This window comes from Aquarana catesbeiana, linkage group LG09 (genome assembly GCF_042186555.1).
Source record: "Aquarana catesbeiana isolate 2022-GZ linkage group LG09, ASM4218655v1, whole genome shotgun sequence".
Classification (NCBI taxonomy): Eukaryota; Metazoa; Chordata; class Amphibia; order Anura; family Ranidae; genus Aquarana; species Aquarana catesbeiana.
In genome coordinates, this window is record NC_133332.1 from 114,388,994 (window position 1) to 114,411,688 (window position 22,695).

Consider the following 22,695-nt stretch of genomic DNA (forward strand, 5'->3'; position numbering starts at 1 on the left):
GGGGGCGCGTTAGCGGTAAAGGGTTTTGTGCGTCATATAAAGCTTGTTGCAGAGACTTGAAGTGATGTGAAATATTGTAACAATGTCATGGACAGCAATAAAAACTTGGCACAAGTATTTACTTTAATACAATGCAGTTTTTTTTCAGACATGAAACTTAACAAGTTCTTCTCTTCTAGGGCACAAAACTATGGATCATTATGGAATATTTAGGTGGAGGCTCTGCGCTAGACTTGGTAAGTATAATGGAAATCAAATGATTTAAACTTTGTTACCCCAAAAGCAGAGGTTCCATATGTGCAGGCTATGCATCTAGTTCCTAATAATATAGCCTGTATATATATATTTTTTCATTTTATCTGTTATAATCCTGGTGATCTTTAGAGTTCCCCTTGCTTCAATGCTGGAGAGGTCAGTTTGCATCCATGAATGCTTCTAAGAGATGCAGGACATCATGCCAATTTATGGTGTGCCTGTATCTCCTACAGTCTGGGCACTGACACACACACACACACACACACACACACACACACACACACACACACACACACACACACACACACACACACACACACACACACACACACACACACACACACACACACACACACAGCTCTGCTCTGCTGATGTCCCTTGAATTGCTGCTGAGAGATGCAGGACACTGTGCCTGAATCGTCCTTAATTATTTTAGCGGCCGAAACCACCCCACCCACCCCCCCTCCCTTGATGCTTGACATCCGCTCCCAGCAGGAGTCTCACTGTCAAAGCTGCAGCGCGCACACAGCGAACACACTTCCCAGCTGTGTGATGTCATGCTCAGCCTGCCCACAATGCATACACGCCCCCTGCTGTTGGAAGAGGAGTGTACAGAGGCTGTGAAGTCACATGACTGCAGAATTTGCATTTGGATAAAGGTACTAAACATTTCTTTTTTAGAAGAAAATTGTATTCTAATTGAGGAATAACTTTTGCTTTGTTACTCTTTTTGTAGTTTTGTCCAAATACTTTAAGAAATGCATCTGGAGGCTACCGGAATACAGTGCATCTGGAAAGTATTCACAGCACTTCACTTTGTCCACATTATGTTATCTTACAGCCTTATTCCAAAATGGATTAAATTTTATTATTTTCTTAAAATTCTACAAATACCCCATAATGACAACGTGAAAGAAGTTTGTTTGAAGTCTTTGCAAATTTATTAAAAATGACACTAAAAAGTGACAATTGATCTCAGGTGCATCCTGTTTCCACTGATCATCCTTGAGATGTTTCTACAACTTGATTGGAGTCCACCTGTGGTAAATTCACTTGATTGGACATGATTTGGAAAGGCACACACCTGTCTATACAGTTAACAGCGCATGTCACAGCACAATCCAAGCCATGAAGTCCAAGGAATTGTCTGTAGACTTTGTATCGAGGCACAGATCTGGGGAAGGGTACAGAAACCTTTCTGCAGCTTTGAAATTCCCAATGAACACAGTGGCCTCCATCACTCGTAAATGGAAGAAGTTTGGAACCACCAGGACTCTTCCTAGAGCCAGCTGCCCGGCCAAACTGAGTGATCGGGGAGAAGGGCCTTACGGAGGTGACCAAAAACCCGATGCAGTAACAGAGGGGGAATGGAGCGCTGACAGGTGCTGCTGATAGGTAGAGAAGGGGCAGTGGCGATAAGGTATGTCCAGGGGGTAATAAACAGTTAAAAACAGTTTAAAGATGGTTAAGGCTTCTATGATGAGCGGCAGCCGGCTTGTCGGAGTAGAAGGGACTCTGTGGTATGATAAAGCAGAAAGAAAAGCAGCGCTGCTCTAAGGGTAGATGGTTGTTAAAAACAACACTTTAATATTACAAATTGTACACTCACATTTGTGTGATAAGAAATAGGCATAGGTAGGTTCTGGGCAACGCAGAGTCGCATTACGAACTCTGCCACAGCCCAGCTGGTTCGTGATATGACTCTGCGTTGCCCAGGAGAACCTACTTATGCCTATTTCTTATCACACAAATGTGAGTGTACAATTTGTAATATTAAAGTGTTGTTTTTAACTACCTGCTACCCTTAGATCTGCGCTGCTTTTCTTTCTGCTTTATCAGACCAAAAACCTGATGGTCAGTCTGACAGAGCTCCAGCGCTTCTCTGTGGAGAGGGGAGAACCTTCCAGAAGAACCATCTCTGCAGCACTCCAATCATGCCAGTATGGTAAAGTGGCCAGACGGAAGTCACTCCTCAGTAAAAGGTATATGACAGCCAACCTGGAGTTTAAGTCACCCAAAGGAATATTAGACCATGAGAAACAAATTCTCTGGTCTGATGAAATCAAGATTGAACTCTTTGGCCTGAATGGCAAGCGTCATGTCTGGCTGAAACCAGGCACTGCTCATCACCTGGCCAATAACATCCCTACAGTGAAGCATGGTGGTGGCAGCATCATGCTGTAGGGATGTTTTTCAGTGGCAGGAACTGGGAGACTAGTCAGGATTGAGGGAAAGATGAAATCCTGCTCCAGAGCGCTCTGAACCTCATACTGGGGCGAAGGTTCTTCTTCCAACAGAACAAGGACCCAAGGCACACAGCCAAAATAACAAAGGAGTGCCTATGGGACAACTCTGTGACTGTCCTTGAGTGGCCCAGCCAGAGCCTAGACTTGAACCTGATTGAACATCTCTGGAGAAATCTGAAAATGGCTGTGCACCATCATTCCCCATCCAACCTGATGGAGCTTGAGGGGTCCTGCAAAGAAGAATGGGAGAAACTGCCCAAAAATAGGTGTGCCAAGCTTGTAGCATCATGCTAAAAAAGACTAGAGTTTGTAATTGGCGCCAAAGGTGCTTCAACAAAGTATTGAGCAAAGGCTGTGAATACTTATGTTCATATGATTTTATTTTTTTTTTTAATTACATTTGCAACGATTTCAAACAAACTTTTGAAATGTGGAAAAAGTAAAGCACTGTGAATACTTTCTGGTTGTACTGCATTTCCTTCAACTCCTCATCTTTACTAATCATTCCTCTAAATGTGCACTGGGAAAGGTGGGCTAAATATGCTAATTCATACTCGTGGCTTCATAATTTTGTTTTAAAACCAAAAGCTGCTGGTGAATCAGAAAATGCTGATGCCCCAACATGTTAATATATGAAACTTTTTTTTTTTTTTTTTTTTTTTTTTTAATTGCATTAAGTTTGTGTTTTTTGTTAATCATGACGATATTGCTGTGTTGAATGTTCGCTAAATGTATACCATGGCTTTGTTGCATCTGGTACTGGAGATCTCGGTTTTTAGTATGCCAATATATACCCAGATCAATATTGTGGCAACTTTGTCTGCATCTGGTAAAATATTGTTACAATGTCTGAACTCTCTTAAAGGGAGTTCCACCCAAAGTTGGATCAAGCAAAATTCTTTCAATTGAATAATTAAATTAAATTTTGAAGGCGTCGTGCAGAAAATTGTCAGCTGAACAGCAACTGCATCCAGTCCAGATGTAGCTGTTCAGGTATTCTGACAGCTGCCAGTGCCAGCTTTCAGAATACAGTAATCGCTGCGGGCGATTTATCTATCCACACAGGGATGGGGGAATCTAGTAGACTTCATTAGAATTAGAAAATGTGTATGACCAGCCCTACTGTCATCTCACATCTGTGGGCTGTGTAGCTGAGGATTTTTCTTTAGATATGTAAATGTTATACTTTCTTGATCTCAGGTATATTATGCATATGATCTGTGCTTGGGCAATCAAATCGCCTAGTTAGTGTTGTCCTCCAGCAAATCTAAAGCCCAAAACTGTGTAACTATAAAAATCAATTTCCATGGGCCTACGCTAATCCAATGCAGGGCTAATTTCTCCTGCATAAGCCTTGATGACAAAGGGACCTTAGACTGGTGGAGCGTGAGGGAGAAGACGTTGTAGGGACCGATCTACTACCAGTGGGGAGGAGAGGAAAATTGGATTTGTAAATCTGCTTTTCTGTGTTCCTTAGAATTAAAACCCCGCTGCAAGGGGTACTTTTATAGCTCCTGGAGTTGGGCTTTAAAAAGTCAAAGGGTTGACTTAAAGTATAGTATTGGATAGAGCAGGGAGTAGTGGGTTTTTTTTTTTTTTTTACTATTCTCCCTCTAAAGTGAGAAATTCTGGTAACAGATGTCATCATGGGAAGATTTCATTATTTCCTCTTGTAACGGGTCAAAATTTTTGATTTTTTTTTTTCCACCAGTTTGTATCTCTGACAATGGTCAGCTGGACAAATAAAGTGAATTGCCCCAGCAGGGTCACAGATATTGATACAAACCTGACAAGGGTTCTAACTCCTCCATACTTTATCCAAAGCAACAACAAAAAAATGTCTTTAGATATGCTTGAACAATGGTTTGGTTAGTGTAGTACTGGATACAGCAGTCATATTTTTTCTTGCTGAAAATGCTGCTGGCTTTTGTTGTAGACCCAACACTGATGACTGTTCCTTTCATATTACTGTCTGCATATCCGTGTTGCATAAATGTGAAATTTCTGTGTGCTTTGCTCCTCTACATAAACGCATGCTTGTCAAATGTGGGGTTTTTGAGGGGTGAACATTTTACAGTAATTACAATCACAGTGATCTGAAATCAAATTTCTCATTTATAGCAGCAGTAGGCAACTTTAAAGAGGTGGAGATCTACCTGAATAACATGGGAGTCAAAGATCACCAGGCACAGTGTCTCCTGCTCACACTTGATTTAAACCTCTAATTGCTGTTCTACCGTTTCGCATTGCACAGCAATCATGGGTTTAAATCAGGTGGTGAGGAAGCAACATATCGCCTTCTCACCACCTGTCAAACACCTGGATCACTTTTTAGAACAGCAGTGCCTTATGCGCTTGTGAATGAGCCTTTTTTTGCATTCGGCAGCAGCACCTTTAAGGCTCGGTTCACACTAGTGCGATGCGGGAACCCTGTGAATCCACTGCGGGTTCCAACATCGCACCTGACACGCAGGGCAGTTAACACTGTACTATGCGACCTGCTAGGAGTGTCAATAGAAAGTTAATGACACCCCCTAAATCTGTTTGCATATCGTAGTGCGAATGGTCAGTCTGGACATGGAATCGGATCGCACCGATTCTTGTGTGGACCAAAAAAAGGCTCCTGTGCGAGTTTGGTCTGAATGCGATGCAAATTCAGCCATACTATCTGGCTGAAATCACATAACACAGATATTGCATGTGATTTGTAGTGTGAATCACATGCGATATCGCACAGCGGACTGGTGTGAACCGGGATTCATTGATCCTTAAATGGGTCATGCTTGGCAGGTGCTACACTGCATTGCACTGTGATAGATATATTCCCCTATACATGCTGCATCCGTTGACACACATAAGCACTCTGCCCCCCATACCCCCCCCCCCCCCCCCCCCGGCTCCCGCATCATTAAATTTGATAGCAGCAGGAACCATTGGCTGCGCTGCTATCAATCTATCCAATCAGGACTCAAGACACCGGCTGGTACTGGTGTGCTCGTTCCCGTCACTGGAAAGACCAGGTTTTTTGTAAGTAAAAGGGGGCCTCTGGTGAGTTGCTGCATCACAGGAGGTTTTTCACCTTAATGCATAAAATACATTAAGGTGAACAACCTTGTGTTTACAACCCCTTTAAGCCTGGTACACACTACAAGCTTTTTTCGTTTAAAAAAAACAAAAACCCAAAAAACTGTCAGCTCCAGTCGGAGGCGCTGTACTAACCATCTGAAGTTAGTACAGCGATCTCCCCCGATGTGCTCTGGTCAGCACTCTCTGCCATTGGCTGAGAAGGCTGATTGGGAACTGGTTGGCTGCTGGTTTTCCAGCATGCACGTCCGACCGAAGCTGGGCAAACTGACCTACACACAGGCCGAATGTTGGCCGTTTTTTGAACCGGCCCATGCCTCCCGGCATTCGGCCCATCTGTATGGAGCATTAGTCTATATCTCGGAGGATTGTTTGATTAGGAGTGCTCTGTTCTATATCCGATGGAATTGTATGGGTTTGTGCAAATCCCTAGTGATGGTGATCATGTGAAGTGAACAGGGCCTAACGTTCCTAAATCATCCTCCCGTGTTGTGTCCAAACGTACAAAATGGCTGCACCATTTCTCAATTAAAAATTAGCTATGCAATTTCAGATCATTGATTGTGATCGTAATGAATGTCACACATTGACACCTCCAAAAATCCCTCATTTTGCAAGTACATGTTTAGCATCTACATAGTAGAGAATATTTCAAGCTCTTGTATAATGTAAGATCACTTTTGGCTCCAGCATGGGGTGTTGCTGTCCAAAATCTATAGTTTTAGGACTTTGTTATGTAGTGTTGTAATGTAGCTAGCACATGTGCCTTCTGTGTTTATAGCATGAAGGCTTAAACTAGGGAAATGTGGCTGTTCAGATAACATAGCTGACACCTATATGAACGCACCATGTGCTTGTTTATAGCAAAATACTTCTGTTCTAACTGATGCTGCACTGAGTCATGGAGTTTCATCAAAGCCCATAGCAGTGTTTCTCTGTGAACAGGAAATGCTAAGCAGTTTAAATGCAATACAAAGCAGCTTTTCTGCAGCTTTTGCTTTCCGTACCTAAAAAGTCAGTGCATAAAGTAGGCTTGTTTGGTTTGAAGGAGGACTGTAAGACAGCATTATGCGTTTATTCCATGCTTCTTCCAGTAAGGCCTTGCCAGTTGCTCTTTTCAAAGACTGGAAAGGAAACTTAATTGAGGTTTATAGTTTGTTTACAGGGTGTCTATTTTTAGGGGCTGGGCCAGCCCTACCTGTGTGTAATAAAGAGCCTCTTTCACACCAGGACTGCCTCTAATATATGTCAGGTTTTTCTACTTGAAAGGCCATAGCCGTCATTTCCTGCCGCAGTCCTTTGGTGTATGGAGATCTTTATTGAACATAAGCCTCCTTTTTATATGTGCTAATCTAAGCCAGGAAAGACTAAGAACTTCAAAACACAAACGTCTTTCTGTATATTTTATATAGAAGACGATCACTGTAATGCTAAGTTTCCCAACGTGGTTTGCCTATTTCTGCAGTTCACCTAAACTTTTAATGCTTTTAGATAAATTTAAGTGAGATTTTGCTTACACTGTGTCACTTGTCACTTGTGGACTCAATCACTCAGTATTTGCCAAATTCATTTGATTTGCAACATTTGTGAGGTCTCCCTATTGTGTTTAATAATTTCCCTTCTATCTGCCTTAGTCCCCCCATCTTGTGTTGAAGCTGGTAAGTCCCATTCTTCTTTTCAAAAATGTGAACAAAGAATAGGACCCATATTTAAAGTGATTCTAAAGCTTTATAGGGTAACTACTTTCCTGGGGAAAAAATTTGGCAAATAAAAAAAACATTGTAACACAAGTCATATTGTAATTGAATGTCATTTCCTTTCCCTTTCAATCTGCAGCTCTGTAATTTTCTGTAAAATGCAATATGGCCACCTGGGGGCATTCTGTACACAGATGGTGTACAGGAAACCCCAGATATGCAAGTCTGCAATAAGATACAAATTAGATTTTGAGCATCCCCTGCCATAAAAATGTCATTCTTGATGTAATACTTTCAAAAGGAAATCACATCTAAAGGGATGCAGACCCTGTAATTTTCCTCAGAGCCCTGCAAGTGCAGCAGCTGATTGATTATAAAACCACTCCCATACAGATTTACTTAGAACATGGGCACGGACAAAAAAAAAGCAGCAATTATTTTCAGAATAACACAAGGTAGGAATCTGCAACAGTTTAAAATCCTTGCAATTTTTATCACCCAGAAGGGGAATGTTTTTTTTTTTTTTTTTTTTCATAAAAGTGCAGTTACTTTTTAAGTGTTTTTTTTTTTTTTTTTTTTTTTTTAAACACCAATGCTCCCATCATTCTTATATCCTGTAAATGTTTTTAATCCTTTGGGGATATGGAGTTTTAATATTGCACTTAGAGGCACCTTTTCTTCTGTTTGTCTTTTACTAGAGATTGCTCCCCTCCTTGAGTGCTGCCCTAAGTGTTTGAAGACATCACCATTTGAAAACCTCTACTCAGTGTGTGTGTGTGTGTGTGTGTGTGTGTGTGTGTGTGTATGTGTATGTGTATGTGTATATATATATATATATATATATATATATATATATATATATATATATATATATATATATATATATATATATATATATATACTACTAACTTCCAGACCAGCAGTTGCACTGCAGCAGGTTGGCTCCCCTGGGCGAACCGCCGTCATTGTATGTCGGCCGCTTTATAAGGAATAGGGGACGCCCGCGCTCCGCCACAGGGAGACAAAATGGGGATCTGTCAATGTAAACAGACAGATCCCCGTTCTGTCAGGGGAGTACAGACGGATCTGTTCCCAGTGATCAGGAACCGCGATCTCTCTATTCATCCATGCAGTCCCATCCCCCCAAAGTTAGAAACGCCTCCCTGCGGAACACTTAACCCCTTGACCGCCCCCTACTGTTAACCCCTTCCCTGCCAGTGACATTTATACAGTAATCCCTGGCTATTTTTAGCTCTAAACACTGTATAAATGTCAGTGGTCCCAAAAAAGCGTCAAGTGTCCGATCAGTCCACCTTAATGTCGCAGTGCCGCTAAAAATCGATGATCACTGCCATTACTAGTAAAAAATAAATAAAATAATGCCATAAATCTATCCCCTATTTTGTAGACGCTATAACTTTTGCGCAAACCAATCGATATACACTTATTCATTTATTTTTTTTTTAATAAAAATATGCAGAAGAATACATATTCGCCTAAACTGAAGACTTTTTTTGTTATAGTAAACAGTCCAAAAAAAAAAAATATATATATATATATATATATATATGTCGGGTTTCTTTGGTTGATAGTGCAAAACATAAAAACTTGCAGAAGTGAGCAAATACCACCAAAAAAAACTGTTTTTGTGGGAAAAAGACATAAATTTTGTTTGGGTACAGCGTCGCATGACCACGCAATTGTCAGTTAAAGCGACGCAGTGCCGTATCGCAAAAAATGGCTTGGTCAGGAAGGGAGCTAATCCTTTCAGTCCATAAGTGGTCAAAATAAATTTGATAAAAATCAAAAAATCGTGTGTTTTTTTTTTTTTTTAATCATTGATTTTTATCCACCCTGCTGGGATCCCAGGATTTCTAATTTACAAGTCCTGAAAAGAAGTATGAAGCCTCAGTTCTTCATTATAAGAGGTCATTGTTACCTAGATGCCTGGGCCAATTCCAGCAGTGTCAGAATGCATTGGTTATTTTGGGGACATTTTGGAGGCTTTTTTTGGAACACAGTTTAAACTGAAATCATGTTCGCTTTTTTTTTTTTTCCCCCACCTTATCTTAAAAATACACTATTGAACTGATGGCACTGCAGACGCAGTGACCGCTTCGGTTAAGAACCACTAGCTGTGCAAAGTGTTAGCTTGTGGTTCTCAAGGGGGAGATGTTCACTAATTAATATATTCCCAGTGCGGGGCATCCTGCTGGGGATTGTTGTTAAACCTTGCGCAGGTGAGAAAGGGGAAAAAAAGGGGGGAAGAAACTGCGCTCTAGTGAAATATAAACAAACAAAACAAATTGTTAAACTAAAAAAGCTGCAATTCCTTTATGCAACACAAACACAGTGAAATAAAGTTGGAGAAAATTGGAATCGCGCTGAAAAGGAACTAATGACCATGTGGGTGATCACCAATCTACAATATATCCCTGTATGTATAATATGCAAATGGGCAAAGTGATACAAATAATAACAAAGTGACAATTCACCTAATATATGATAACTTGATGTGAAATAATAAAATTAGTATACATAAGTCCATGTGTGTAAAAACTGAATCACCAATGTGATAGGTGAAAAAAAAGTCCATAAAGTGTAATTCCTGCTAAAAGCGTTTCGTAATAGTTACGTCGTCCAGTGCCCCTGGACGATGTAACTCTATTGCGAAACGCCGCGTAGGGCGGAGTGACACGCTTGCGTCACCTCTCATCGCTGTTGCGGTTACCAGCAGGACAGGTTGGTCTGTGAGCTTACCGGCCGGCGCTCAAGACACTTTTTAGGCGCTTACTCAGTACTACCATCATGTGAGTGCAACTATTGTTATATTTATTTTAAATAAAGGTTAACGGTTTTACACTATTGGAGCCTTTATTTTACATGGTGCATCCATCTTATTGCGGGTTGGTGCCCCAATACGTGCCAGCTTGAGCATCTTCACCACGGTAACAAGATCCTGGTTGTGGCGATACATTCCAAGGCCCCTGGTTTATCGGCTGTGATCCGGATATTATCCCTTCAAACTTTCTCTGATCCTCTGTAGTGGGGGATTATGAATCTCTGGTAAGCAGACATCTGTTTACCTCTGGTGGTGGATTGAGCACTCTTGTCTACATTTAGCAGGAATTACACTTTTTTTATGGACTTTTTTTTTTCACCTATCACATTGGTGATTCAGTTTTTACACACATGGACTTAAGTATACTAATTTTATTATTTCACATCAAGTTATCATATATTTGGCGAATTGTCACTTTATTATTTGTATCACTTTGCCCATTTGCATATTATACATATAGGGATATATTGTAGATTGGTGATCACCCACATGGTCATTAGTTCCTTTTCAGCGCGATTCCAATTTTTTCCAACTTTATTTCGCAGCTAAGAGAGGATTGCTCTGATACGACTCTTCAACCTGGATCTGTCCCTATAGTACTTTTCCACCACTAAATTTTCAGTCTTCTGGGTTGAAGGACAGCCAGTATTATTCAGCCACTTCCTTTATTATTAGCAAATATGTGATTGCATTCCTTTTGGACTTATAGTATATCCTACAGGTACCTGTCCTTCAACAGCAGCAATAACACAAAATTTATCAACAGTATACCTTAAACTATTCAGGCTGTCTCTGTCAGTGAGTTTAGAATGCTCAGTGTGCTAATTTTCTTTTTCATAAATCATGTGACAGCGTCAGGCTAATATTCATAACATGTTGGGTTATACTTAATCATTGGGTGAATGGAGAAGTGATCCCCTGTATAACCCCTCCCATACAAGAAGCACTTTAGTTTTTTACCAGTGCCTGCAAGGTGGATGGCACGGTTTGTTTGAGCTCCAGGTCTCTAGTCCCACAAACTGTTCCAAAAATATATCAAGGGATTGACCGATCGGATCCATTTGACACAGGCTTTTATGCTTGGATAAATGGTACCCAAGCCTTGCAAAGAAGACTCAAGATCCTGCAAGGTTTTCCCTGTAATGTGGCCTCCGGGAGCTGGACCCTGCGTAGTGGAAATCCTGGACACTACAGCGCTAAGGCATTTCCTGCAGGGTGCTGTACAGGTCCAAGGGAGTGGAACCTAAACACGAAAGGGTACCAAGTCCTTGAAGGTCCAAGTGACGGGAACCCGCCGTGAAGATTGGGCCTTTAGCTTCTAAGTGGCCCTGCGCCTGGACGGGTAAGTGAAACCCCTTTATTTTATTATTGTGGGGTGTCCCGGTGATTGTAACAGTAAAGCTAGCTAAAGGCTGGACACCTGTGTGTGGTGACCATACGGGGGAGTTCTGGGCTAGCTATGGGTGTTTGCAAAGTGTACCTTTTTTGCTTATGTCTGGCTGTTTTTTACCTGTATGGCGCACCGCGAGGCTCAGTTTGGCGGCCATGGCACACACGACTTCGCCGCACATAGTCTTTATCTGGGCGCATGATGATTTGTGACGTGTGCGAAAACAGTCATGCTCGCCGTGACCGTGCACATGCACACACACACGTGCAGGCCAAGCATGTGGTGCTTCCAGAAGGCAGCTGTGGGACACAGAGCAGGCTCTGAACAGACACTTGCAGTGGTTCATTTTTCCTTACCCGGGTCACGTGAGTCACCAGGTGTTGCTTTGCAGGCTAAAGGTGCTTTGCAGGATTGTTGCATAGGGGCTTGGTGAGCCCTATTAAAGGGTCTCCCTTCTGAGGTGTTTTAATTACACCCAAGTACTCTTTGTTTGCAGGCATTGAATGTCTTCCAAAAAGGAGTGGGACTAACACCATAGGGAAGGGCACACCTATGTCATCAGTAGTTCCTGATGAACCTAGTCATATCACTAGTGTTGTATCCCCGGGGTTGTATCCCTTGAAAGACCAGAGGCTCCTGGGCAATCTAAGCCAAGCCCCTGCGCTTATCTTGTATTGTGCCTACAGTCAACACTGCTGCTTCACCCCTTATCACTAAGGATGAACTGTCCTCAGCCCTAGCCGGGTTAGAGCACAGGATTGCCTCCATCCCTCAGGGTGGCAGGAAGCGCAACAGATCCCCCCTCCCCGGAGTCTCCTAGTCTGGAGCAGGAATGGATTGAGGATGGGGAAGAGCTGAAAGCTCAGGATTTGGTGTACTGCCCAGCAGATGAGTCTGCTTCCGAGCAATCTGGACAAGGAGATATCCATCCAGTCGATGTCTTCCTCTCAGTAGCAGAGGCTTTTGATCCTGACTCTGACCGAAATGGTTCGTTCTGCCTTTGTTTCCTCTTGCAGAAGTGACTGAGCCCCCCTGGTCCTCTTTGGGATCTCTGAGACCTTTTCAGGTCACACAGACTTTCCCGCTACACCCCCTGTTCGAACAGGCGGTAATGCTGAAAGTCCTGACAGGACTTTTTTGCCTCCTAAAGGTTTTCCCTTTTCTATCCCATGGATTAAAAGTTTGTAAAGTTCGTAATCATAAAAAGTTTGTAAGGCTAGCTGTAGATGCAGCAGTCTATTCCTTAAACAAGAACTTAACTTGTCCAGTAGATAATGCACAGGGCTTGAAAGACCCTGTGGAACTATTATTAAAAGCGTCCTTTTTCTTTGGCCAGTTCAGCTATTCAGACAGCCATTGCAGCAATTGGTATTTGCCAGTCCGTAAAGGATCAAGTCTAACTGCCTGATAGGCCTAATCAGGAGGATGATCTGCCTGAAAAGTAAGACAGATATTCTTTGAGCGCTGTGAGACAGATATTCTTTGAGCGGTTGATGCTTTAAAGGATTCAATACAGCAGGTTTCTCGTCTCGCTCTCTTGTCTGTACATATGCACAGACTTTTATGGCTTAAGAACTGGTCAGCTGAGCTTCCTTGTAAAAAGTTATTGGCAGGTTTCCCGTTTCAGAGGGAACGTTTATTTGGTGAGCACTTAGACAAATATATTCAAAAGATTTCTGGAGGGCAGAGTTCTGTATTTCCTGTGAAGAAAAGCACCAAACATCCCTCGTTTAAAAACCCAGGGACTGCTTCCTCAAAGGTCTCGGTGTCAGGGCGGTTCCGCCGCCAGCAGGGCACTAGGGCCAGGGGCAAGCCGCAAGGCCAGGGCCAGAAAAAGCCTTTGGTCCAAAATTCTATTAAAACCAGCACCAGGCCCTCCTTTTGAGGGGACGCCCCCACTCCATCGGGTGGGGGGATGGCTGCGGCACTTTGCGGACATTTGGAAAACAAAAATGCAGGACGAGTGGGTCACCTCAATTATATCTAGTGGTTACAAGCTGGAGTTATGGGGGGTGCCCCCTCAGAGGTATTTAAAATCCAGTGTTCTCTCGGATCCTCCAAAAAGAAACTTCTTGCTTCAGGCACTACATCATCTAGTGTAGCAAGGAGTAATTGTAGAGGTTCCTGTGCCCGAAAGGGGCACAGAGTTTTACTCAAACCTGTTTACGGTTCAAAAACCAAACGGGGACACAAGGCCCATTCTAGACCTGAGGTCCCTGAGCAAGTATCTGTTGATACAATCCTTTCGGTTGAAGTCTGTCTGCTCAGTAGTAACCTCACTCCAGAGGGGAGAGATTTTAGCCTCCATCGATGTAAAGGACGCGTGCTTGTACGTACCTATCTTTCAACCTCATCAGAGGTTCCTACGTTTTGCAGTAGAGGAACATCATTTTCTGTTTGTGGCTCTACCCTTTGGGCTTGGTACAGCTCCCCGGGTGTTTACAAAGGTCCTAGCACCAGTACTGTTTCTTTTAAGGGCCCAAGGGATCCTGGTGCTCGGGTATCTGGATGACCTCCTGCTCAGAGATCACTCAGTACAGGCTCTAGAACAGAGCATAATATACACAGTAAAGTATTTGAAAAGCTTAGGCTGGATCATAAATACTGAAAGGACAGCCTTGAGACAAGCTCAAAGTCTAAAATATTTGGGTCTGATTCTAAACACGGTCCAAGCAAGAGTATTCTTGCCACGCGTAAGTATCTGTGCCCTGAAGGATCAGGTGCATCAGATAAGGGGCACCAGACAGCCCTCCATTCGGCTCTGTATGAGTCTTCTAGGGAGGATGGTATCCTCCCAGGCAGTGCCCTGTGTCTAGTTCCATTCCAGGCCTTTACAACAAGACATCTTGGCTCGGAACAGAGGAAGAAAAGCCCTGGATTATCCAATGTTTTTATCTCCTCAGGCATGCTTAGGACTAAACTGGTTGTTGCAGGATCAGAACCCGCAAAAGGGAAAATCCTTTCTCCTAATAATTTGGAGAGTACTGACTACAGATGCTAGTCTCTCAGGCTGGGGAGCGACCCTAGATGTGATCGCAGCCCAGGGAAATGGTCAGGGACAGAGCAGACCCTGCCCATCAACGTCCTAGAATTATGGGCAGTACGTCTGGCCCTACGATCCTGGACAGTGGAGCTTCAGGACTTGCCCCATCAGGGTTCAGTCCGACAATGCCACGGTAGTGGCTTATATAAACCACCAAGGCGGTACCAGGAGTTGTTCAGCCCTGAAAGAGGTGAACTACATACTTGCCTGGGCAGAGGGACATGTACCAATATTATCGGCAGTCCATATCCCGGAAGTAGCGAACTGGAAGGCAGATTATCTCAGCCACCAGCAGATCTGCCCTGGGGAATGGTCCTTACACCCAGAGGTATTCCAGGAAATTTGCCAATGTTGGGGATGGCCAGAGGTCGACCTACTGGCATCCAGGTTCAACAACAAGCTACAGCAGTTTGTGTCTCGAACAAGAGATCCTCTGGCAATTGGAGCAGATGCTCTGATAGTTCCATGGAGGCAGTACTCCCTGGTTTATACTTTCCCTGCCATCCCTCTCCTTCCACATTTGTTGCAAAGGATTCATAGAGAGGAGATTCCAGTCATTCTGGTGGCACCAGCCTGGCCCAGAAGGCCCTAGTTCCTGGAAATTATGAGACTGACAATAGACAGACCATAGACGCTTCCACGTTGCCCCGATCTGTCTGAAGGTCCTATATTCCGCCCCAATTTACAGTGTCTAAATATGACGGCATGGCTATTGAAGCTAGGGTGTTAAAGGACCGTGGCATCTTGGGACTAGTGGTGTCTACTCTAGTGAATGCTAGAAAAGCTACCACTAGGAAGATTGATCCTAAGGTCTGGAAGACTTGTATTGCTTGGTGTGAAGCCTGAAAATGGCATCCTCAGAAATAGGTGATTGGAAGAATTCGCTTGCTCCCGCCATTAGGTCACCTATGTGTCCTTGGGACTTGAACTTTGAGCTGTCTGTGTTACAGAAATAACCATTGAACCTATTAAGGAAATTCCATTAGACTTGCTGTCATGCAAGCTAGCCTTCCTGATGGCTATCACCTCGGCTAGAAGGGTGTCGGAGTTGGTGGCCCTTTCATGCAGGGAACCGTACTTGATCCTTCACCATGACAGTCTTGTTACGACCTGTTCCATCCTTTTTGCCAAAAGTGGTGTTGGCCTTTCATTTAAATCAGGATATTTTGCCTTTTTTTTTTTTTTTTTTTTTTTTCTCTCAGCCTTGTTCGGCGGAAGAGAGACGACTGCATTCTTTGGATGTTGTCCGGGCAGTCAAGGTTTGTATAGATCTGCGGAAATCAGAGGATCAGACCTTTTTTGAATTAAATTTTTTTTTTCCCAAAAGGACCCAAGACGGGGCAGACAGCTTCCAAAGCTTCCATTGCCAATTTGGTCCGTCAATTGATCATTCAGGCCTACGGTCTGAAACAGCTCCTCCCTTTTAGGATGAGAGCTCATTCTACCAGGGGTGTAGGAACCTCCTGGGCTCTTCGCCATCAGGTATCTGTGACTCAGATTTGTAAGGCTGCCCCCTGGTCTTCGGTGCATACGTTCACAAAATTTTATCAAGTGGATGTTCGAGCAGCCGAGGATTCGGCTTTCGCCCGCAATTTACTGATGGCTTTTGTTTGGCAGGGTGTATACCTCCCCTCAAGGGACGACCCAGCTGGTAATGAAGATTGGCCTGACTCTGTGTGCCATGATGTATGAAAAAAAAAATAGGATTTTTACGTCATACCTGTAAAATCCTTTTCTTTGAGTACATCATGGGACACAGAGATCCCTCCCCTCTTTTTTGAGGATTCAGTGCTTGCAACAAAAGTGAAGTGCTTCCTGTATGGGAGGGGTAATATAGGCGATCACTTCCTCTCTGAAGACCTTTGGTCTACCAGTGTCCATTCACCTAATGATGAAGTATAACCCATCAGGTAGTGACTATTAGCCTGACTCTGTGTCCCATGATGTACTCAAAGAAAAGGATCTTACAGGTAAGTATGACGTAAAAATCCTATTTTTAATGTCCTCCTGTATTGTAAATATGAACACATAATTAAATCCAATACTTGTATGAAATAGTGAAAAACTCCTTGAGGCCTGGCTAGTAGTTTAGGACTTCAAATTTTGAGCCCTGCCCACTTCCTGTTTCTTGTTTGGGTAAAAAGCCTAGGCTTATGACATCGTGCACATCTCTCTCTCTCTCTCTCTCTCTCTCTCTCTCTCTCTCTCTCTCTCGAGAGAGAGAGAGAGAGAGAGAGAGAGAGAGAGAGAGAGAGAGAGAGAGAGAGACACAGGGAGGGGGGATGAGTCATAAGAGGGTCAGTGAGAGCTACAGAGCTGAAGATGTGTTTCGGTGTAAATCCAGGAAGTTAACAGGCAGCAACTTCAGTTGCCCACAGTTAAAATGGTTGCAGCCAGACTTGTGGAGGGAGATTTCTGCAGCATATTTGACAAGTATTAGACTCGCAGTATATATAAAATATGCAAAGTGGTTGGAGGGAAGCTTCAGAATGGCAGAGATGGTTTTTATTACAAATTATGTGAGCAGACTGCAGTTCCTTTTTAATAGAAGGATAGCTGTATGGAGGGACAACGCCTTTGACCTTGTAAGCACTGACAGATTTTACACTAGAGGTTTATCACTTTTATGTAGTTGTGTATGTCCACTTAGCTTGTGATTGGACATCCATCTAAAATTTGCAGCAGTTGGTGAGCCAGCTGCTATAATGTCCAGAGAAATATTTTTCCTATGAAATGGTGCATACTGATTGCTATACCTTGGCCTACTGTCTCAAAGGAAGAAAGGCTGTTTTTTTTTTGGGTGTGTATACATGCATGTTCAGCCAAAATGACGGCACATGTTTATGCAAATATATTTTTTTTAGAAAGGTGAACGTCCCAAGGCTGTGGCTAGCTTTAAAGGGTTCTCATGTCTAAAGTGTTCTTGGCTGCTGTTCTGACTTGTAAAGTATATATATATATATATATATTTTTTTTACTTTTTATTTATTTTTTATTTATGAACTGTTCTCTTTCAGCTACGTGTTGGTCCTTTTGATGAACTCCAGATTGCAACCATGTTGAGAGAAATCTTAAAAGGGCTTGATTATCTGCACTCAGAAAATAAAATTCACAGGGACATCAAAGGTTTGCACAAGTAAAATTTTATCAACCACCTACCCCCAGCTGTGGTACATTCTGGCTTAATTTACTTTTTGTGTCTTCCAGCTGCAAATGTCCTACTGTCTGAGCAAGGGGATGTCAAACTTGCTGACTTTGGTGTTGCTGGACAGCTAACTGATACACAGATCAAAAGAAACACCTTTGTAGGTACTCCTTTCTGGATGGCACCTGAAGTCATACAACAATCTGCTTATGACTCCAAGGTAAGAATGAGAAGGAGTCCCTAAGCTTCAAATTTGTTTTTCATAAGATTGCATAATTGTACTGGATATTCTGCCTTGTTTGGCCAGTCAGTGATTGATAATGTAAAAAAAAAGTTGCCTGAGCAGCACTGAACCACCTCCTCTCAGGTCACCCACCACCGTTGCTAGCTCTTGCCCTTCACCGAGTGCCCCCATAGAAAGGTGCTTTCCATGTGGGCTCATGTGCAGGCTTGCTCCTAAGCATCCGTTGTCTGTGTCTGACAAGGACAGCGGTGCTCGGCCCTGGCTCCGTTCCTTTGTCACTGGTTTTGATTGACAGCAGCAGGAGTGGCCTCAGCAAAGCCAGTGAGACCAGGAAGTGAGAGGACAGAAGTAAATACAAAAAAGTATTTGATCCCCTACTGATTTTGTATTTGCCCACTGACAAATGACCAGTCTAATTTTAATGTTAGGTTTATTTTAACCACTTCAGCCCCGGAAGGATTTACCCCCTTCCTGACCAGAGCACTTTTTACAATTTGGCACTGCGTCGCTTTAACTGCTAATTGCGCGGTCATGCAATGCTGTACCCAAACGTAATTTGCGTCCTTTTCTTCCCACAAATAGAGCTTTCTTTTGATGGTATTTGATCACCTCTGCCATTTTTATTTTTTGCACTATAAACGGAAAAAGACCGAAAATTAAAAAAAAAAAAATATTTTCTTTTTGTTATAAAAAAATCCAATAAACTCAATTTAAGTCATACATTTAGGCCAAAATGTATTCGGCCACATGTCTCTGGTAAAAAAAATGTCAATAAGCGTATATTGGTTTGCGCAAAAGTTATAGCGTCTACAAACTAGGGTACATTTTCTGGAATTTACACAGCTTTTAGTTTATGACTGCCTATGTCATTTCTTGAGGTGCTAAAATGGCAGGGCAGTACAACCCCCCCCCCCCAAATGACCCCATTTTGGAAAGTAGACACCCCAAGGAAATTGCTGAGAGGCATGTTGAGACCATTGAATATTTATTTTTTTTGTCCCAAGTGATTGAATAATGACCAAAAAAAAAATTACAAAAAGTTGTCACTAAATGATATATTGCTCACACAGGCCATGGGCATATGTGGAATTGCACCCCAAAATACATTCAGCTGCTTCTCCTGAGTACGGGGATACCACATGTGTGGGACTTTTTGGGAGCCTAGCCGCATACGGGGCCCCGAAACCAAGCACCGCCTTCAGGATTTCTAAGGGCGTAAATTGTTGATTTCACTCCTCACTACCTATCACAGTTTTGAAGGCCATAAAATGCCAAGATAGCACAAACCCCCCCCCCCCCCCCCCCCCCCCCAAATGACCCCATTTTGGAAAGTAGACACCTCAAGCTATTTGGCATGGTGAGTATATTGCAGCTCTCATTTGTTTTTGAAAATGAAGAAAGACAAGAAAAAAATTTTTTTTTTTCAATTTTCAAAACTTTGTGACAAAGCGAGGTCTGCAAAATACTCACTATACCTCTCAGCAAATAGCTTGGGGTGTCTACTTTCCAAAATAGGGTCATTTGGGGGGGGTTGTGTGCCACCTGGGCATTCCATGGCCTCCAAAACTGTGATAGGCAGTGAAGAGTGAAATCAAAAATTTACGCCCTTAGAAAACCTGAAGGCGGTGCTTGGCTTTCGGGGTCCTGTACGCGGCTAGGCTCCCAAAAAAGGCTCACACATGTGGTATCCCCGTACTCAGGAGAAGCAACAGAATATATTTTGGGGTGTAATTGCACATATTCCCATGGCATGTTTGAGCAATATATCATTTAGTGACAACTTTGTTAAAAAAAAAAAAAAAAATTGTCTCTTTCCCGCAACTTGTGTCACAATATAAAATATTCCAAGAACTCGACATGCCTCTCAGCAAATAGCTTGGGGTGTCTGCTTTCCAAAATGGGGTCATTTTGGGGGGTTTTGAACTGTCCTGGCATTTTATGCACAACATTTAGAAGCTTATGCCACACATCACCCACTATTCTAACCACTTGAAGACAAAGCCCTTTCTGACACTTTTTGTTTACATGAAAAAATAATTTTTTTTTGCAAGAAAATTACTTTGAACCCCCAAACATCATATATTTTTTTTAACGCAAATGCCCTACAGATTAAAATGGTGGGTGTTTCATTTTTTTTTTTTCACACAGTATTTGTGCAGTGATATTTTCAAACGCATTTTTGGGGGGAAAAAAACACACTTTTTTACATTTTAATGCACTAAAACACACTATATTGCCCAAATGTTTGATGCAATAAAAAAGATGATCTTAGGCCGAGTACATGGATAACAAACATGACATGCTTTAAAATTGCGCACAAACGTGCAGTGGCGACAAACTAAATAAATTTTTAAAAGCCTTTACATTTGACGCCAGACCGACGCTTGCGTTCGCCTTTGCGTGAGAGCAGGGGGGTACTGGGGTGCTTTTTTTTTTTTTTTTTTTTTACTTTTTTCTTTATTATTTTTTTGCTTTTTTATCTTATTTTTAAACTGTTCCATTCATTTTTATTTTTTTCATCATTTTTATTGTTATCTCAGGGAATGTAAATATCCCCTATGATAGCAAAAAAAATTGGGGTCTATTAGAACCTAGATCTCTCCTCTGCCCTCAAAGCATCTGATCACACCAAGATTGGTGTGATAAAATGCTTTCCCAATTTCCCAGTGCTGCTGTTTACATCCGGCGAGATCTAAGTCATGAAATGCTCATAGCTTCCGGTTTCTTAGGCCATAGAGATGACTGGAGCCATTCTGGTCTCTGATCAGCTCTATGGTCAGCTGGCCGAATCACCGGCTGCATTCTCAGGTTCCCTGTTGGGACAGGAGAGCCAAAGAAAAACATGGAAGAGGCTTATTAGCCGCTAGGATTGCTTTTACATGAAAGCCGACGGCTGGCTGAAAAGAATGATACCTAAACCTGCAGGCATCATTCTGGTATATCCACTCAAAGACCAGCAACGTACATGGTCCTTGTTGGGCATATTTTGTAAACTTTTTTTTCATGCAGCCTGTGGGCTGAACGAAAAAGATATTGATTGGTGGGTATGCCCACCATTAGAATATTTCCCGTCATCCACCCACTTCTAATGATGGGCATACATGCACCGATTATATATGCGGAAGCATGGGGGCATCCTCCCGCAAAAGGCAGGAGCAAATCGCTCCTCCACCCAATGCTGCCCCCACGCTTCGGCATATATGCTGAAGTATGTAACTGTGGTGGTGAAATCACCTCCGACAGCGCTGGAGTCACGGCTTTATGTATCGTGGGAGCAAACGCTGTTACTGTCAAGATAAATAAATCCGCTCTGCAGCTGAATGGCGTACCTGAAAACAAAAAAATGGTTACCAAACATGATAAAAAACATAACAGTAAAACATTGCAGAATAGAATACAGTAAAAAAAGAGCAGAACAGAGAGAATAGAGAGAGAGAATAAAACGACAACTATTTTTGGTTTTTATTTTATATATATATTTTTTTTTTTTACTTTTTTTTACTTTTTTTTACTTTTTTTTGTAACTTTAACTTTTGTAACTGGTACCAGGTTTGGGTCTCTCAAAATGCAATGGCATCTCGGGAGACCCTGTGAAAGTGTGTCCTAGTCTGTGCAGTGCTGTACCCTACGCTAATACTCAACTAGTGTATGGTAGCGTTCAAAACATTCACCAATGCAAAGACCAGGATTGTCAGGACAGAAGGGACAATAATACCGGGTGTCACGCCTAAATCCGCGCTTGCTGCAGACACGACATCTTTTTTGGGGGGCTCGTTGGGTAGGGGTACGCGGGAGGACATAAAGAAAATGCCTCTCATGCAGCCGGCTTACTGCATTTGGTTGGGAAAGGTGAGGTGGAGCACCGTCTGGATACAGAAGGGCTCTGACGATCTCTTCCTGGAATTTAAGGAAGGATCCAGTCCATCCTGAAGCTCTGTATAGCACATAAGCGTTCAGCAAAGCCAATTGAAATGAATAAACAGACACTTTTTTCTACCAGCGTCTGGCCTTACGGGCAGCTAGGTACGGCGCCAACAACTGGTGGTTGAGGTCCACCCCTCCCATATTTTGGTTATATTCGTGGACACAGAGGGGTTTCTCCACAACACCAGTTGCCGTAGTAATTTGGACCGTCGTGTCTGCATGAAGGGAGGTAAGAACGAAAACATTATTATCCCTCCACTTCATAGCGAGCAAATTATTACACTGCAAGCAGGCTCTCTCCCCCAGCCTAAGACGGGAATCTACAAGCCGCTGCGGAAAGCCCTGGCGATTAGGTTGCACGGTGCCACATGCTCCAATCTGATGATCAAAAAGGTGAGTAAAAGTGGCACGCTCGTGTAATAATTGTCCACGTACAAGTGGTACCCCTTTCCGAATAAGGGTGACACCAAGTCCCACACTATCTTGCCAGCACTTCCTATGTAGTCAGGGCAGTTTGTCGGCTCTACATGACTATGTAGAGGCTCTACATGTCTTCTCTCCTCGGCGCCGGAACGAAAAAGACCGGCTTGAGGAGAGATGACATCACTTCCTCTGCCTCTGTTTACATTACAGAGGCAGAGGAAGGATTTCATTCGCCGGGAGCGATCGCGAGGGGGTGGCCACGAATGGATGGCCTCCCTCTCACCTTTCACCAGGTAAGTGATTTTGCCTGCCCCTGCCATTCTGCCGCAGTATATCTGCGTGAGGCGGTCGGCAAGTGGTTAACAGTGAGAGACAGGATAACAAAAACATCCAGAAAATCTA

The 22,695-nt window shown here is 42.9% G+C and overlaps 1 protein-coding gene across 1 annotated transcript in view; it reads left to right on the forward strand.

The window, feature by feature from the left end:
- The window catches only part of STK26 (serine/threonine kinase 26), a 161,755-nt gene that overhangs the window by 88,510 nt on the left and 50,550 nt on the right, over window positions 1-22,695 (forward strand). The window contains exons 3-5 of the mRNA XM_073599162.1: window positions 180-236; window positions 17,575-17,683; window positions 17,765-17,922. Coding sequence (XP_073455263.1) covers window positions 180-236; window positions 17,575-17,683; window positions 17,765-17,922 — 324 coding nt within the window. The remainder of the gene's footprint in view (window positions 1-179; window positions 237-17,574; window positions 17,684-17,764; window positions 17,923-22,695) is intronic.